Source organism: Helianthus annuus, chromosome 15 (assembly GCF_002127325.2).
Source record: "Helianthus annuus cultivar XRQ/B chromosome 15, HanXRQr2.0-SUNRISE, whole genome shotgun sequence".
NCBI lineage: Eukaryota > Viridiplantae > Streptophyta > Magnoliopsida > Asterales > Asteraceae > Helianthus > Helianthus annuus.
Genome location: NC_035447.2, coordinates 2,546,535 through 2,564,961, shown reverse-complemented (window position 1 = coordinate 2,564,961; position 18,427 = coordinate 2,546,535). Strand labels below are relative to the sequence as shown.

The following is an 18,427-nucleotide window of genomic DNA, read 5'->3' as shown; positions in this document are numbered from 1 at the left end:
ATGATATTTTTTCTTGAGAGTTGATGTCAAAGTTTCATGGTGGTCGATGTAAAGTGTCGCTAGAAAATAAGAGAATTATTGGGGTGCGGTTGCAACCTATCCCGAGCATCCTCTATACATAGGCGCATTATTGAAAAAATAAACGTAACTGGGATGACTTTGACCCAAAAAAAAGATTAAGTTAAGTTAGCTAAACAAATATAAAACTTGGTTGTTATTCTATAGATTTACGCATATAGTTGTTTTTTACAGGATCAAAATCATGGCCCAAACCGAACACTTTGTGTAGAAAATACGTGATTTTGATAAAACAAATCAAAATAAAACAATATGGTCAGTAAATATATAACACAAAATATATTAGTTACGACTTAAAGACTAAAAATATAAAATGAAATTTCAAATTTTAAATCAAGAAGGTATAAAAATATTTGTAAATATGATAACTAAACCTATAGTTTCCAAAATCAATTAGAATTAGAATCGTTATATTTGAAAATATGATAACTAAACCTATAGTTTCCGAAATCAACTAGAATCTTATTATTAGATATTTTACGTAAATTTGGCAGAACAAATTGAAATTAACATTTGGTCCGGATGATATAATACAAAATATTAGTTACAATCTAAAGATAAAAAATAATAAAACTAATTTCAAATTTTAAATAAATTACGTTATAATAAATACAACATATAGTTTCCATAATGAACTACAATCCTTTTTCTCATATTTTCGTGTTGTTAAGATCTTTAAACTTAGCCAACAAGGACTCCTATATATATATATATAACCACAATCACCCATATTATACACACATTCTACATATACGAAAAAATTAACAACAATATGAATACTCTTCTGTCACTTAATGTTCATGCTCCATTCGCCGCACCATCGTCGTTCTCGTTCTATGATCATAGTTTACACTTGGAAGAGGAAGACGGTCATGATCATCGTGAGGACGCGTTAGCAGCCGACAATGTTACGATCAAGAAACGCAAATCATGTTTGTTGTTGGAGAATGACAATAACAAGAAGAGGAAGTGTGGGCCGGTTGTGAACAACGACTCAATAGTGCGGATGAAGTGGTTCATCACGGGTGAGATGTATGGTTTAGACATGAAGCTTGTGATCCAGAAGGTTTTGTATGAAAGTGATATGAAAAAGGATCAAAACAGATTAAACATGCCGATAAAGCAACTGGCGACGAAACCTCACGAGTTCTTAACGGATGATGAGATACGAATGGTTGATAAAGATGGTATTGAGGTTAGAGTTGTGGGTTCGATGATGCAAATGTACGCGAAGCCGCTGAGGTTGAAGAAGTGGCCTATGAAAAAGACTGACAACTATGTGTTGAAGACAAACTGGAACAACTTTTTGGCTGATAATGAGGGTTTGAAGAAAGATGTAATGATTCAAGTGTGGGCGTTTCGTAAAGACCGACAGTTATGCTTTGCGATTGTGCCTGTGGAGAGAACCGATGCTGTGAACGACGCTGCTTGATGAGTTAACAAGTTGTTGTATTCAATTCTCGTTGAAGTAGAAAGTTTCTTGTCTTAGATTTCGTTAACTAATTGGATGATATTGATTTTTTTTTATAGATTTGATTAATTTGAATATATGGATGATAGTTTAACAATCGTTTTTATTTCGATGAGTAGTGTTGTTAATTGATTTCTGGAAACAGGATACGATGAATGCATGTGACTCTGTATATATTCTCCTTATTTTCTAAAGTGACTAGTTACAATATCTATTGATTGTATGACTGATATTATATATAACGTTTAAAACTATAAATTGATAATTTATAATTTTATATACTAATATATGGATGATAATATTTGCTGGTATCTCTTTTCCAAACATAACGTAATATTGTGATTTTGACTGTAGTTTACAGCATGTGTTTTAAATCAATATCATACGACAGGGAAGACGTATATCCCGAATGAATAAAATATGTTTTTTTCTTTAAAAAGGTATCTGGGGTCAAAACGGGTCTGACCCAAATGGGCTGCGTGTGATACAGGAAAATGGGTTCACACCCAAGTAGCACTGGAACGGGTACGGGATCGGGTACAGGGACGATACGGGAACGAGGAACGGCAAAACTCAAAATTCTAAGCTACGGGTACGGCAGTAAAAAATATAAAAAAATAAAAATACATTAAACAAATTCCAAAATACTACATCTTCCAAAGGTAATTAATTATCAATAATCAAATTATTTTCAAATTCCGGTTCATCTAGTGAGAGATCGGCAATCGATAGAGAATTAGAGACTTGAGAGTTTAGAGATTAGAGAAGCCGAATATGATAGGTCTATTTATTTAATGGCTGGTTGTGAAATTTGAAAGGGGTAAAAACCCTAAAAATAAGTGGAAACGGGCTGGATACTTCTACCAAATACGTCCCCGACATTGGAAACGTTTAGGAAACGTCCCCGACGAGTACCCATGGTGGTTCCGTCCCCTACAAATACCCGAGACGGGTACGGCCACATAAATGGGTGCGGCTAGTGGTGATGCGAGGTGACGAAAATGGTGGCACGGCAGTGTGGAGGCAGTGGTGTCAATGGCAACAAGGTGGTGACGGCAAACAATGGTCATCAATAATGCGATCCCATTTAGACCCGTTTTAAGATGGCGAATTTTATAATAAAAGTGTCCAATTTTAGCCCAAAATACAATTTAAGTAGATATAAATTTACTCGTTCCCCAAATCAACCCATCTCTTGGTGAACGGGTCATGGTTGCTAGGCTTGTATCATATACATATACAAATATGACTGATGTGGTTATTTAACAGATTGCCTCTGTATCAGTTAGGGTTTTTAGTATGCAGAAACGTAGTTTCTTTGTTTGAAGTTGATTAAGGTTTTCGCAATAGAACATTTCAAATCTGAGTTTATTAATGACGAAATCATTACTTATTTTGAATTCATTTGTCAATTATATTTCCAATAAATATGTCAATTCTTCAGTTTCAAGCTCAAGTTGATCTTAAAACTCGGCTCGAACGCTTGTCAACCCGGCTCTGCTCGATCAAAACCAGTAAAGATAATAAACATTATATATGAATTAAACCATAATCCACGGGGACGAAATATACCAAATACTTGAGAGAATATCAGTTGATCATTTTAATTACATTTTAACAAGAGTACACATCAACAAGATGCAGATAATCCATTCATGTTGCCAAAGGTTTTCTCACTGCTATAGCACATGTATAAGAACCCGTCTTCATCCTTAAACGATTCATAAACCGACTCGATCAAGCTAGCTGCACACACCATTTAACCGTTATTATAATTATTAGATAAATTTATACACGTATTAAACCATTATACACGTGTGAATGGAATCGTACACGTTTGAGGTAAGGTGTTCTGCACGAATATGAATAGAGCCTTTCCGGGAGACAGATGAAGCCTGCTACTAAGTATGTGAATAAACTGCCCGATCGACATGTCTCTGGGTACCAAGTATCTGTCGTCAAACAAAATATAAAGATTATATTAGTAATCGATTTATATTTGGTGTGTTATATCAATTTATGTTGCTCGATATAAGCTTAAATGAGCTCGACTCCTAGCTTCATATACCGAGGTTAACTGGGCTTGCGAACCCAAACAAGCCAGTTATTCATATAAATATGATAAACACTATTTGATATATAATTATGAATGAGGTGGGCAAAAAAACCAATTAATTAACTGGAACCAGTTATTAACTAGAACCGGAACTGGTTATTAACTAGCAGAACATTAACCGGTTAGTGATTAATTTTATAAATATTTAGTATAGGAACCGGTTAACCAAAAAATTTCCAAAAAAAGGACAAAAAAACTGGTTATTAACCGAACCGGTTAAAGTAAAAAGTGAAATTAACCGCCATAACCGGTTAACCGAACCGGTTATGAAAATTAACCTATTTGTGCACCTCTAAATTTATGATAAAAGAACTAACTAATATATTGTTATACACACAAACACACATATATACAAATACAGGTAGGGGATCCTGTAAAAAGTGCTCAATGTGTGAGAAGTGTAAGAAGTGTATTATAACACTATATATAATACTATATAACACCATATAAACACCGTATAACAATATGTAACAACATATAATATCATATAACACTATGTAACACTATATATCATTATATAACAAATATAACACTATACATCTATCATAGACATGCTATCAGACAACCTATAGTGTTATATTTGTTATATAATGATATATAGTGTTACATAGTGTTATATGGTATTATATGGTGTTACATATTGTTATACGGTGTTTATATGGTGTTATATAGTATTATATATAGTGTTATAATACACTTCTTACACTTCTCACACTTTAGGTCCTTTTTACACTATCCTTACCCTACAAATACATATGTATACAAATAAACTATAAACAATAAACGAGCTGAACCCGGATTGAAAAATTACTCACAAGCCGAGCTCGAGCTTTAGACATAATGCTCGAAACGGGTTGAGCTCGAGCTTTTAAGTCCTAGATAACAGGTTTTTGGTGAGTGCATATAGCAAAACTCGTTCTTATTATTTAGGTGTCAAATAATTAGTTAAGAGTAGTCACAACAAAACTAATTATTTAGGGGTCTTTTACATGTGATTCATCAAAAAAAAAAAAAACAATGATTTTCACACCTAAACTACTTATAACCACAATTTTAACACGAACTCATATTGTAACACCTGACCTCTCATGTCCATCAATATTGTCTGTTCTACCTATCGCACGTTATTACTCAGACTAAAACACGTTTAATTGTGGACTTATCACTTATCAGAAAGCGCCTGTAATACAACTAATCATCATGTATAGATAACAGGCCAAACACCTCTTAAACATTAGAAACTTGTAAAGCAGATACAGTAAAAACTAAAAAGATTAAAGCAAAGACACATACTTCTTCTTCTCCATCTCAGGAAGGTCCGTTTTAGTATACCTTTCCACTACAACCTACACAAAACAGTATCAGATCGTAATAATTCACATCAAACGATATGAAAACTTCATCACTTAATAAGATTCTTCAACGCCGATTCAAACAATTTTCAAACAAAAGTTAAAACAGAATCACAAACAGTGAGATAAATCAATCATAACAAAACGATATGAATCCGAGAGTTGATTAGCATGTATGTTGTAACCTAACTTGATTTGTGAACTCATACAATACTGAAACAATTAAGACAAAACTATACGATATCAAGAGTTAATAACCTAATTCGATTTGTAAATTCATACAAAACCGAATCAACAAAGACAAAAAAATATGAAATCGAGAGTTGATTAATGCGTAGTAACCTAATTTAATATGTAAATTCTTACATAAACCAAATCAATTAAAACAAAATGATACAAAATATAGAGTAAATTTGTGTGTATGTTGTAACCTAATTCGATTTGTAAACTCATACAAAACTGAATCACTGTATCCTAATTCGAATCGTAAACTCATAAATAACTGAATCAATTAACACAAAACGATACGAAATCATAAGTTAATCAGTGTGTATGTTGTAACCTAATTCGATTTGTAAACTCATACAAAACTGAATCACTGCAACCTAATTCGAATCGTAAACTCATAAATAACTGAATCAATTAACACAAAAGATACGAAGTCATAAGTTAATCAGTGTGTATGTTGTAACCTAATTCGATTTGTAAACTCATACAAAACTGAATCACTGTAACCTAATTCGAATCGTAAACTCATAAATAACTGAATCAATTAACACAAAACGATACAAAATCATAAGTTAATCAGTGTGTATGTTGTAACCTAATTCGATTTGTAAACTCATAAAAAACTGAATCACTGCAACCTAATTCGAATCGTAAACTCATAAATAACTGAATCAATTAACACAAAACGATACGAAATCATAAGTTAATCAGTGTGTATGGTGTAACCTAATTCGATTTGTGAACTCATAAAAAACTGAATCACTGTAACCTAATTCGAATCGTAAACTCATAAATAACTGAATCAATTAACACAAAACGATACGAAATCATAAGTTAATCAGTGTGTATGTTGTAACCTAATTCGAGCCGTAAATTCATACAAAAACTAAATCAATTGAAATAAACGATACGAAATCGAGAGATGAATCGTTACAGGAAGACGATCGGGATATCTGGCGATGATATCTTGTGATTCCTGGCATCGTTCCTCTGCAATTTGCATAATTACGAACTGATTAAACGATCAGATCAGAATAATTAGATTATTGATTGGAGAGAAATAGAGAGGAGAGTAACCGAAAGTGAAAGTGTCCTTGAACGCCGTTGATTTCCCCATTCGATTCCGATTGTGATTCCGGTATGGATTCTTTCTGATTGTGGTAGCTATCAAGTGAAGAAATTTTGGATAAACACGACACGTTAACTATCTTCCTCTATTTATTCTTATGAAAAAAAAAAAAAAAAAAAATCCGGGAAGCTCTGGGCCTGGTTTCGGAACAAGTACTTATTGGGCTTTTACGTGTTATAGTGTTATACGTGACTAGTTTTATGCGCCGCTAGTCTGAATATATCTCAACCAATTAAAAAAAAATACTATCATAGTTTTGCTTGAAGGAAAAAACTAAGATGATGATAAGACTGTAATTTTGAGTTGGAGGCAAAACTGTAATTTGTCAGGACAAATGAGCGAGTGTTAAAAATTAAATCGAGTCAACTAATTAAAACAACACACTTCCATAGTTTTGCTTAAAAAAAACAAAATGATGGTAAGATTGTAATTTTGAACTGGAGGCAAAATTGTAATTTTGAAATCAGGGTAGAATCAAAATCTGTTAAAAGCTAAAACGATAACAATACTGTAATTTTGAACCGGGGGCAGAATCGTAATTTTGAACCGGAGGCAGAATCGTAATTTTAAACAGGGGCAAATTCGTAGTTTTGAATTGAGGGTAAAAACGTAATTTATCCGGACTAATGGGGGAGTGTCAGGCAGGAGTCTGACACTGTTCCCCTGTACCTTTTGTAATATATATAAATATAAATATAAATTCTTTTAGACCCCAAACTTATAGAGGGCTTTCAAATTCTTTTAGCAATTCTTTTAGACCCCAAACCTATGATTCTTGCTCTTGCTTTAGGGTTTAACTCTACTTTACTCCCCAAAACTGCTTGTTATTACAAAATGTATTTTTCTTTATTGTCTTTTTATATATAAAGATGATAGATCGTTTTAGTACGATGATTTAAAAATTCAGTAATTCATATAATAACATATTCTACTTTCTTTTTCTAAAAATATCAATCAATATCAGTATAATATACAAGAATACAAGCTTAGGGGTTGTTTGCTTATATGTTGAGATCCTGTACAAACAGTGCTAACTGTAAGAACCGTAAGAACAAATCTGAACCATTGTTAGTTTAAATTAAAGGTTGGGGTTGATTATAAATAAAACACTTATAATTAAAAATTAGTACTAACAAGTTAGGGGTGATTTCGTAAAATTGCTAGTCATTTGACGTTTTTCAATTAAATACAAATTCCATCAAGGTTTTTTAACTAAAATAACTTTTATATACTTCATTATTTAAAAAAAATATAGCATAAAATCAAGTATTTTTTTATCTTTAATATGAGTACCATATTACCATACCTTTTTTTTTATAAAAGTAACTTTTAAAAAAGTTACCAAAAGTTGTTTTATAATTGTGCTGATTACAATATTATACAAACAAACACCAAAAGTAGATATAATCAACACATCTGATGTGCTGATATCGGAGAACGATTAAGGATGTTGTGCGAATGTCGTTTATGTTGATAATGGAGAACGATTGAGGACGATGTGCTGATAATGGAGAACGATTAAGAATGTTATGCTAATTATATAGTGTTGTGCTGTTTTTGTGGCGGTTTCTACCAGTGGCGGATCCAGGATTTTTTTCCATTGGGTTCACTTTTTTAGGTGCTCAATTTCGTTCCACCCAACGTTAGAATTTTCGGGTCGGGTCGGGCTTTATCGCTAAAGATTTCTATCCTATTATCTATCTTCATCTTCTTAGAAACACATTTCTCTAGGTGATTTCTAATAAACTTTTACAAAAGTAATTTGAGTCAGGTCGGGTCGGGCTTTATCACTAAAGTCACTTTTTGTGTTGACCCCTCCAATAGTCTAAGCATGACAAGATGAAGAAATTGTTTTGTTGACCCCTACTGTTCAATAATTTCAGAACCCATAAAACCATACCCAAATGTTGTTGCATTGAAGAATCAAACTGGTGTGTTTACTTCATGTAATTTTTGAATACAACTAAAAAATAATAAAAAACCGAATCCATCAGAAATAATGTATACACAAGTTGCCTACAATTCCTTTCATCTAAAATATAGAAAGATGTAATACTGAGCATAATGGCTAAAGTAGGTTGTATGCATTCTCAATACAAACAATTTTAGGTTAATGAGATTATACCCAAATTTTGCTAATCATCCACAAGTTACAGGTACAAACATCCGTTTTTATAGTTTAACCCAAAATAAATATGGGTTTTGTAGATAAAAAAGAACAAATAAATCTAAAAGCTCATTGATGTCTAGTTCATAATCAAAGCTCACCGTTTCCAATTCTACATACAAAAGGCAAATCACACACCAAATATCTAACTAGGGCTCCAAATAAACTCATTTCTACTTCAAATTTGGGTTAACACTGCAAACCTACTCGGATTCTCAACTCAACTAAATCAAAAATCAAAACATTTGTAGATGTAAAAGAGATGGGAAAGACCTGATGTTGTTTAGAGTTGGCGGAGGAGGACGGCGGCTGGTGTCGGCGGAGGTGCAGGTGGTCGCTGATTCACTGAAGGTGGAGGCGCCGCTGAAGTACAGATGGGAAAGGTCTGATCTTGTGCGCTCATGTTTTTTTTGTTTTGGGTATGTTAACTTATTTTGTTGTAACCCTAAATGGGTTTTTTACATTAAAGAAAAAAAATAAAAATAGGAAAAAAACCGCAACAAAAATGATTAATAATGGTTTATACGGGATTCGAACCCGGGGGTCTTGGGAAGAATAACGCGGACTCAACCAGTGGAGAACCAAAGGTTTTTGTTTATGGGTTCCTTTTATATTTAACTTATGGGTTCCTTTTCAGTTTGTTATATATATTTACACTAAATATTAAAAACCGAATGGGTTCCCGGGAACCCGATGTTTGTTAGTTAGGTCCGCCCCTGGTTTCTACAGGTTGGTTCGATCATGGAGAGTTACTAGATCATGGATATGTTAAAAAATTCAAACTTTGATTTGAATTAAACTTGAATGGATTTAGGGATGTTTTAATAATTATTTTTAATTAGTTATAAATAAATATGATGAAAAGGTCTAAATTACCCCTAAACTAATTTTTTATTGAGGGACACTTGTCAATTATGTGTTGGTTCTTACGGTTCTTATAAACATAAGTATTTGTATTTGATCCCATTATGTTTGTTTATACCTCTTAATGGTTGAGATCTCTTACTGGTTCACCACTTAATGGTTCAGACTGTTTGTTTCACGAGCAGATGTCTGAATGGTTCAGACATTTGCCTCTGAATGATCAAGATTTATACAGAGTCTGAATGGTTAAGAGTTAAGACCTAAAATCTGAATTGGTCAGACATTTGTCTCTGAACGGTTAACCATTATACAGGCTCTTAATGGTTCAGACCTTTTACTGGTTTAGCATAACCATTCATATGTTACCAAACAACAGTTAAACTTAATCTAAACACACACAAACTTATAAATTAAAATCTGAATATTACTTCACCATGTTGAGTCTCATTGTTATATTACATTGTTAATTACACAAGAGAAAAATGCTCGGATAGTCCCTGTGGTTTCGCCTTTTTTCATCTATAGTCCCCAACTTTCTAAAATTACCTGAATAGTCCCTAACTTTTCATTTTTTGTTCCCGGATAGTCCCTGGGTCTAACTTCAGTTTGTTTTCTCTGTTAAGAGGGTGTAAAATGACAAAAATACTCTTTCCTTTAAAGGCCAAACCATAGGGACTATCCGGGCATCTTCTTCATTTTTATTTATAAAACCCCACCACCACACTTCATCTTCAACCTCCACCCACCATCACCCTCCTCCACCCTCCACCATCACCGTCACAATCACTCTGCTGAGGATAGTCTAACAAATTCCTCGAAAAGTTCACTTTCAGTCCCACATATAACTTTTCGTTTTTTGGTTAAGCTTCTATTGGTAGACATACTAAATTATGATATCGTTTTTTTAATCTTATCAAGTGGAGACGGCACTCTATCTGTTAGTAATCTGCGAAGTAAAAAGGTATGTGCTTAACATGATTTATGATACAATAACTATTCTTTTCTACACTTGTATGTTCATACATTTAATCTTTTACTTATTTTCACAGGTTCAAACACAATCAGAATTTTCTGAAGATGAGCCGCTGTCAATAGTGATAATGAAGGTATGTGGGACTGAAAGTGTAATTTGTGTTCTTTGATTTAAATACTCAGAACGGGCGAAAAGTTATATGTGGGACTGAAAGTGGAACTATGTTATTATACTCTTGGGGATTTTTCTGAAAGTGAACTTTTCGAGGAATTTGTTGGACTATCCTGAGCAGAGTGATTGTGGCGGTGATGGTGGAGGGTGGAGGAGGGTGATGGTGGGTGGAGGTTGAAGATGAAGTGTGGTGGTGGGGTTTTATAAATAAAAATGAAGAAGATGCCCGGATAGTCCCTATGGTTTGGCCTTTTAAGGAAAGGGTATTTTTGTCATTTCACACCCTCTTAACAGAGAAAACAAACTGAAGTTAGACCTAGGGACTATCCGGGAACAAAAAATGAAAAGTTGAGGACTATTCAGGTAATTTTAGAAAGTTGGGGACTATAGGTGAAAAAAGGCGAAACCACAGGGACTATCCGGGCATTTTTCTCATTACACAACTACACAATAACACAAGTATATTCTTCAGTCTTCACAACAAGATAATGTTATACTAAATATTAAATTATCTTCAACAATGCGATTTATAATAATGTATGCATCATCAATACGGGCTCGACTTGAATGTATCCTTTTATGACGTAAAATTTTGCAACTAACACAATAATTGTTATATTTCTAACGAAATACATTAATATATGGAAAATTAATAAACTTCCACAGCAATATCATTAAACATAGTAACAACTAACAATATATTGTTAATAACTTAGTTATTCAATTAAGGTTTAGATGTAATGATGACATCAAAGTCGCTTAGAGTCCATTCAGCCTCTTCATCTCTGTCGCTTACAAATATTTCAGTTCCAACATCTAGTGATGTCCATATCCTTTTTGCAGCTTTAGTCCCTGGATCCTGTTTTTATTATAATTCACAAAATCAGATGTGACAATTTCAATCCATTTATTTAAAGATGGGTCGATCTAGACACGTAAAAAGAAAATGTGTTAAACGGATAAAAAAATACCCTAAACTGATTTTTAGTGTATAAAACCTCATATGCCTCTATTATAACATCACTAACACACTATTCAGACACCACTGACGTGTCATACGTGTCGTATGATGTCATTAGGGATGTAAACGAGCCTGGCCGAGCCCGACTAGGCTCGAGCTCGGCTCGTTATGTTTTTATGAAGCTCGAGCTCGGGCTTGGCTCGGTTTGAGCCTACTTCTTTGAGTTCGAGCTCGGCTCGCGAGTAAAACCCAAAGCTCGAGCTCGGCTCAACTCGGCTCGAGCTATTTCGGGAACAACCTCAAACGAGCTAAAAGCTCGGCTCGAGCTCGCTTCAACATCGCTTAAGCGAGCCAAAGCTTGGCTCACCAATGTTATCATCATTATCATTATATTATATATAAAAAAAACTAAAATTTTGTTTGGGCTCGTTTAGGCTCGCGAGCCTAAATGAGCTTTGTATTTCAGGCTCGAGCTCGGGCTCGATAACTAAAGGAGTTCTATTTTAGGCTCGAGCTCGTTAAGGCTCGGCTCGTTCGAGCTTTTAACCGAGCTGATCACGAGTAGCTCTCGAGCCTCTGGGCTTATTTACATTCCCTAGATGTCATATAGGCCGAATAACCGGCAAAAAATGGCCATATGAGGCTAGTATAAGGCGGTGCTCGTCAAATCATACAACCCGTGTGATGTGTTTTAATGACACAAAAATGACTAATATGATCACTAATGGTTATATGTCTCCTATGACCATTTTTGTCATGTCACATGGGCCGTGTGGTGACATCACCTGGTGTCTCATAAACCATTTTATTCAAAAAAAGCAAGTTATTACTATAATAATAAATTTTGTAACCATATCTGACACGCTAATTGTTTTGTGCCAACCTAACCCTTGATGCCAAAAGTCATCCGTTTTAACCTGAACCTGTTCTGACCCGATAAATGCTAGCAATAAAACATACCTGATAGAAGTAAAGTCTACTAGACAGCCCGCCAACATCAAGCTCCCAAGTCCGGGCATCCCCGACCCACCCATCTCCTTGCTTTGTGGGAAACCCGTATTCGGCCCATATGGGGTGAGGCAACAACTGCACAAGTTCTTGGGCCTGCGGGTTGCTATACGGGTCACATGTGCTGTACGGCTTCTCCAAGTGGGCCGCATTCCCTGGACCACAGTAATAGTGGTACGCCCCATATGGGAACCTCGCAGTGTCATTTCTGTAAATCTTTGTGTTGTTGGGGGTAATATGGTACGGCGGGCAGTTTGAGAGGGCTGACGGGGCACACCATGCTGCAACCTCGGGATTGATGATCATCTCGCTGTATCGGGTAATGTCGGTCAACACGTCGCCGTCACAAGGTTGACCATTGTTTTTCCAACAACTGCCCATGTCAATAAGGTAGAATTGACTCTTGGATCCACCCCCCTTTTTGACATCTAGGCGTAATTTTACTTTGAAATTTGGTGATTCTGGAAGCTGTTTAATGTTTACATCACATGTTACATAAATTGTTTATTTCACTAACAAATAACACATAAACTGTTAATTATGTACTAATATATGATCAAACACTTGGAAAATTGCTTATTGCTGTATAGAAACATAAGCATTGTGTATCGCAAAATTAATAAGCAAACTTGAAAAAATTTGCTTTGGGCGGTTGTGATGTATTTATCCTAGAAAATTAAAAAAATATTGTTATTAAAAGGTGATATATGGTTTTTTTGAACGGCCAACAGAATAAATCTCAAGCACTCTCGGGGCACCCACAGGACAAACGGAGTACTCCGAGAGTAACCCGAGTCCACCACCAATTCCGGGGAAAACCCAGTAACCCACCCGCATGTAGGCACGACGGTGAAATTACCAGTAAAACCTGTTTGGCTCAAGGATCCAACTCAGGTTTCCATGGGTCTCCTATCATTGTCCATCAGTGCCTCACTCTGCACTAAGTGGGAGTCGACCCTACATCTCTCAAGAGAAATGCAAGTCTTCCAACACTTGTCCAGAGATCATTGACTAAAAAAAGGTGATATATCTAAGAATTGAAAAGAAAAACAAAATAAAAAAAATAGTAAAAAACGACAAAACATTAAATTCAAATACAAGACAAGCTTTCTAGCTAGTTGGTAACAAACAAACTTCAAACCATTTATTTCATGAAAAATTGCTTCTTGTTGTATCAAAGCGGAATGCGTTATATCTAGCACTTCATTAACAAAGTCGAAAATGTGAGTTCATGTCATTTATGATTTATCAAATAGCTACAAAAAGCGTAAAATTCTAGACGATGGAATTTGGGTCTGAAAGGCTGGATAACAACGTTCGGGAAACACAAACTTTAGAAGCATGACTCCTCGCGAGTACAATAACTCCATTTCACTAACTCGTATCATTTGAAACAAAGTGCAGATTGTTTAAAAGGTTACATGTCCACCTGTTCATAGTAGGGATGTGGGGGCAATGGTGCTGAGTCCTGACCCTATGCATGTTATGCTCACTTATTAATGGGATGAAAAGTGTAAAGAACACGTTCTTCAATTATTTGGTGAGTGACCCACTAACCACCAACACCACATAATCTCTCATAAGTTAAAAGGGCAAATGTGCTACAACTTATGTTAGATTTGATCATAGATGGACCCATATGGTTGATGGCAATGTCCCCATTAACTATTGGATTAGAGGTAAGAATGGGGCAAGCGGGATCACAAAGGTTGGGTAACGTGTCAAAAGAGGTTCAGTATGAAAATGATAATTTTAAAGCGCTTGAGTTTACGGAAACAAGTTTTGGACCAATTTTTTTCATCGGAATAAAACTATATAATAGTAAACAAGTTTAAAGATTTTTCTAAGTAAACTAACTCATATATTTTTAATAATAAAAACCATCTAAGTTTTGACATTGTTACATTGTTGTAAAATTTTTTTTGTAACTTTTAAAATTGAATAACCTTAATGGAATAATTATGAAAACGAGATATCATTTAATGAACTTTATTTTCACAATCACCTCTACTTTCATATTAAACTTGAAAACTACAATCAATAAATTGTAATAAAAGTTTAATATTTGTTTTATTTGAAACACTAAATTTTAACATTTGTAAAAAAAATTACTACAATGAAACAATGATGAAAAAGTTGAATTTTAAAAACTTAGAATGACTTTATTAACTATAAAGATTACTACAATGAAACAATGATGAAAGATAATTTGAATTTTAAAAACTTAAAATGGCTTTAATAACTAGAGTAAACTTCTATTTTGCTCCTTGTGGTTTGGTCACTTTAACGGTTTTGCTCCAAACCTTTAAAAATAGCCATTTTCCTCCAATAGTTTGCTATGGTTTTTCCATTTTGCTCCCTACCACTAACTCCATCCAAATTGTCTGTTTTTCCATTTTGCTCCTCGCATGGAACAAAATGGAAAAACCATTGCAAACTATTGGAGGAAAATGGCTATTTTTAAAGAAAGTTTACTCTAATAACTATAAAGAACATAGTAAGTATTCAATTATCGTCTAAAAAAATTATAAAAAAAACAATATTGAAAGATAAGTTGAATTTTACCTTCAACAACTTTGAATGACTTTATTACCTATAAAGAACTTAGTATTCAACTATCGTCTAATTTTCTTGAGAAAAAAATACTAGTAACATTAGATTAATTTTTTTTGAACGGTGACTTTCTTTTTGAGTGACCAAATGTCACACTGTCTAAACGGCGGCCCTAGCCAAGATCTGCTCAATATTAGATTAATATTAGATTAAATGATTTAGAATACTTTACGCATTAAAACACCTTGTTAAAATCAATATCACATTATCTTTTTTCCTAACCCAAAGTTGTAACATTTAAGTTTTAACCAAAAGTAACAAATAAATAAAAACTTTAAAACAAGAAACATATAAAAAAATAAAACATACCGTTTTAAGCATGCCTCTAGTGTCATAATGATAACCACCAGAAAACCCTTTGGTAGCATCAGCCCTCAAATACAACATCAACCAAGGATACAACTTTGATGTTTTTAGTTTATGGTTAAACTCCCAACCACCAACGCCAATCTTCTTCTGCCACGTCACTTCAAAATACGAATCAATACCACCACTCAACTCATAAGTACCATTAAACCCACCTTTCATAACCGGACCCGAAACCGAACTCGAATTATAATCAATAACCGTCGGTTGATGGTCCAAAACTGGTTGGTTCATACACCCATCTCCGAAACAGGGAAACCGTCCCGGTGGGAACGGTTGGGATTTTTTACCGTTTTCCGGACATAGGCCGGAGGTGGTGTCGTAGTTGCCGTTTTTAAGCATGATCATCCAAAATTGCCATGGGGTTGTGTTGGTGACTACTTGGCATAGGTTGCCGAGATATATCTCTTTTTCGGCTGCGTAGAGGTCCGGATCGTGTAGCGCTTTCGGGTTTAGTCCCGGAAATGAATCGCCGACGCTGAGATGGTTGTCGCGTTCGGTTACTTTGTGGTTTAGGTGGTAATTGTCTTTACCTGCGAACAAATTCGACAATGATTAGAAGTTGGAACAAGTAGCTGCAAATAAACCAAACGTTTGGCGAACCATTCGTGAACCGTTCGGTCGTTCGTTTGTTAAACAAACAGACAAAACCAAGAAATTTCATTCGTTTAGATAAATGAACGAACATGCACAGAGGCCGCCTTCGTTCATTTATATTCGTGAATGTTTGGTAACGTGTTCGTTTGTGCAGTGGCGCGGACCTACCCTTTGGCCAGGGTGGGCGGCCGCACCCCTTGAAAATAAAAATTTAGTGTATATTTTAGGCAAAAAACCTGATCGCACCCTTTGAAAATATGATCAAACACCTCATCCGCACCCCCAACAAATAATTTCTGGGTCCGCCATTGCGTTTGTGTTCGATAGTTGATTAGTGTCTTTAGTTTCTATATTTTATTTAAATACTTCAAATTTCCGACAAATAAGTATGAGTGTATTATATATTCCGTTCAATATTTTAAAACCGAACTCTTTACCGGTTCACCGATCCAACCAGCCTTATCAGTTGAACCGTTCTCAAGAACCGGTTTACTTAATAAATGATTATTATAAATAATCTAATAATTAAAAATACAGGGAAAAAACATTTAAATACAAAACAACAACAAATATTAAAGATGTAATTTAAGCACGAGATTTAAATGGTTGAAAGTGTTTACGAACAGTTCGTGAACACATATATTTCTGAAAAAACGAACACTTATAGAACAAAAACCAAGAAAACATACCGGTGGAAACAACGTCGAAACAATCGGCAGCTCGAGGACTCCCCATCGACGGCGCTTCGGTTCCAACTTCATTACAAAAGTTCCAAGCCTCGAACGCCACTCGCAGCCCATCTCGCTTCATTCCGGGGTCACCAACCGCAGAAAACACCGGTTCCGATGTTACTTTCGAATACACAGGTTCAAAACCGGTTATTGCAAGGGCGAAGGTGGTTATTAGAAGGTGCATGTTAGCCATTAGCGATGACGTCATCATCAGATATGTTGTTAAGTTGAGTATCATCGGAAAAGGTGATGGTTAAGGCTGACGGAATTTATTTTTCCGGCGAAGCTGTTTTGCTCTTTTGTTTCTTTGCTTTTGTTTCTTCTTGTTTTATAGAATGCGCCAAACTAAAAATAAGTTCAAATTAATATTTCCTCTTTTCCAATCAAATTTAAAAATAGAATGCGCCAAACTAAAAATAAGTTCAAATTAATATTCCTCTTTTCCAATCTTATTTAAAAAAAAAAAGAGTTAAATTTTATTTCATGTGATTTGTGTTATTTTGAGAGTTTAGTTCAAATGTTTCATTTTTCGTCTTTGTATTCAAAAATGTTTCACCGTTACCATTTTAGTACAATGGGTTAACTTTATCAATTATTTATGTTAACGAAAAGGCAATTCGGTCATTTTATATCGTCGAATTTCCCTTCAAGTTCACAAAATTACATATAAAATGACCGAATTGCCCTTCTCATAAATAGAAAAAATGGATGAAGTTAACCCAGTAGACTAAAATTGAAACGCTGAATCCATTTTGGACCCACAGGCAAAAAATGAAACATTTGGACTAAACTGGGAAAATAACTTAAACCACAAGGACTAAAATAACATTTAACTCAAAAAAAAAAAAAAAAGAGTAACCTTTTTTCCTCTTTTGTGATTTTAGAATTTATTACTATTTTTTTTATTTATTGTAGAATATTTACATAAATAACACATTAATTAAGTGTATCTAGTATTCTGATTCGGAATTAATAACTTCACACGTTTTTTTTTTCTTCTGGTTACACGTTTCTTTTTTTTTTTAACGGTAAATTAGGATCATTATTCATTGACGGACAACTGGAGTATCATTGTGTTATCAGCGGAATCATCTGATCGTATTCATCTCCTCTAGGCTATAATGCTTATACGCAAATTCAGGAGAACACCCAATAAATCCGAGAAAAAAATATTTATGAAAATCGAACACATAACCTAGTGTAGCTAATCATTTGTAACCAATTTGTTTTCAACACTTCGAAAACCACCTTTTTCGAACGGCGACTTCATTACAACGACAACTAGCAAGCGGCTAATAATAAAAATAGGATACAACGCATAAACAAGGAAACAACTTGATGTCATTGGTTAGGAAGGTTGGGGTCCTATGAGTTTTGTTGCAACAAGTTTTCACTATAAAAGATAATAATAATTACGAAGTTAGTTGAAAAATCATTTCAATCGAGTGAGAGGTTATGTAAATTTATATATATAAAAAAATAATAATACATATGGTTATAATGTGATGCACCCTTTTAGTAATTTTCGTTTTGGCATCTCACATCCTAAATTAGTATTTATGTTAATATAATAGTTTTAAGATAAAATTGTTTGTTTCTTTA

At 34.3% G+C, this 18,427-nt stretch overlaps 3 protein-coding genes across 3 annotated transcripts; 1 reads left to right on the top strand and 2 right to left on the bottom strand.

Annotated features, from left to right (window-relative positions):
• Positions 1-801: 801 nt before the first annotated feature.
• Positions 802-1,584, top strand: LOC110913108 (B3 domain-containing protein At2g32645-like). Its single transcript, XM_022157970.2, has one exon. The coding sequence runs from the start codon at positions 851-853 to the stop codon at positions 1,508-1,510; it is 660 nt and encodes a 219-aa protein (XP_022013662.1). The 5' UTR covers positions 802-850; the 3' UTR covers positions 1,511-1,584.
• A 1,474-nt stretch (positions 1,585-3,058) lies between these two features.
• Positions 3,059-6,490, bottom strand: LOC110909959 (autophagy-related protein 8i). The gene is made up of 5 exons (XM_022154680.2): positions 6,323-6,490; positions 6,180-6,235; positions 4,959-5,011; positions 3,383-3,501; positions 3,059-3,295 (listed from the first exon to the last, which is right to left on the bottom strand). Exons 1-5 carry the CDS (start codon positions 6,360-6,362, stop codon positions 3,180-3,182), a joined length of 384 nt encoding a protein of 127 aa, XP_022010372.1. The 5' UTR covers positions 6,363-6,490; the 3' UTR covers positions 3,059-3,179.
• A 4,693-nt stretch (positions 6,491-11,183) lies between these two features.
• LOC110909960 lies at positions 11,184-17,161 on the bottom strand. Its single transcript, XM_022154681.2, has 4 exons — positions 16,784-17,161; positions 15,441-16,030; positions 12,471-12,986; positions 11,184-11,408 (listed from the first exon to the last, which is right to left on the bottom strand). Exons 1-4 carry the CDS (start codon positions 17,061-17,063, stop codon positions 11,274-11,276), a joined length of 1,521 nt encoding a protein of 506 aa, XP_022010373.1. The 5' UTR covers positions 17,064-17,161; the 3' UTR covers positions 11,184-11,273.
• Positions 17,162-18,427: the final 1,266 nt, after the last annotated feature.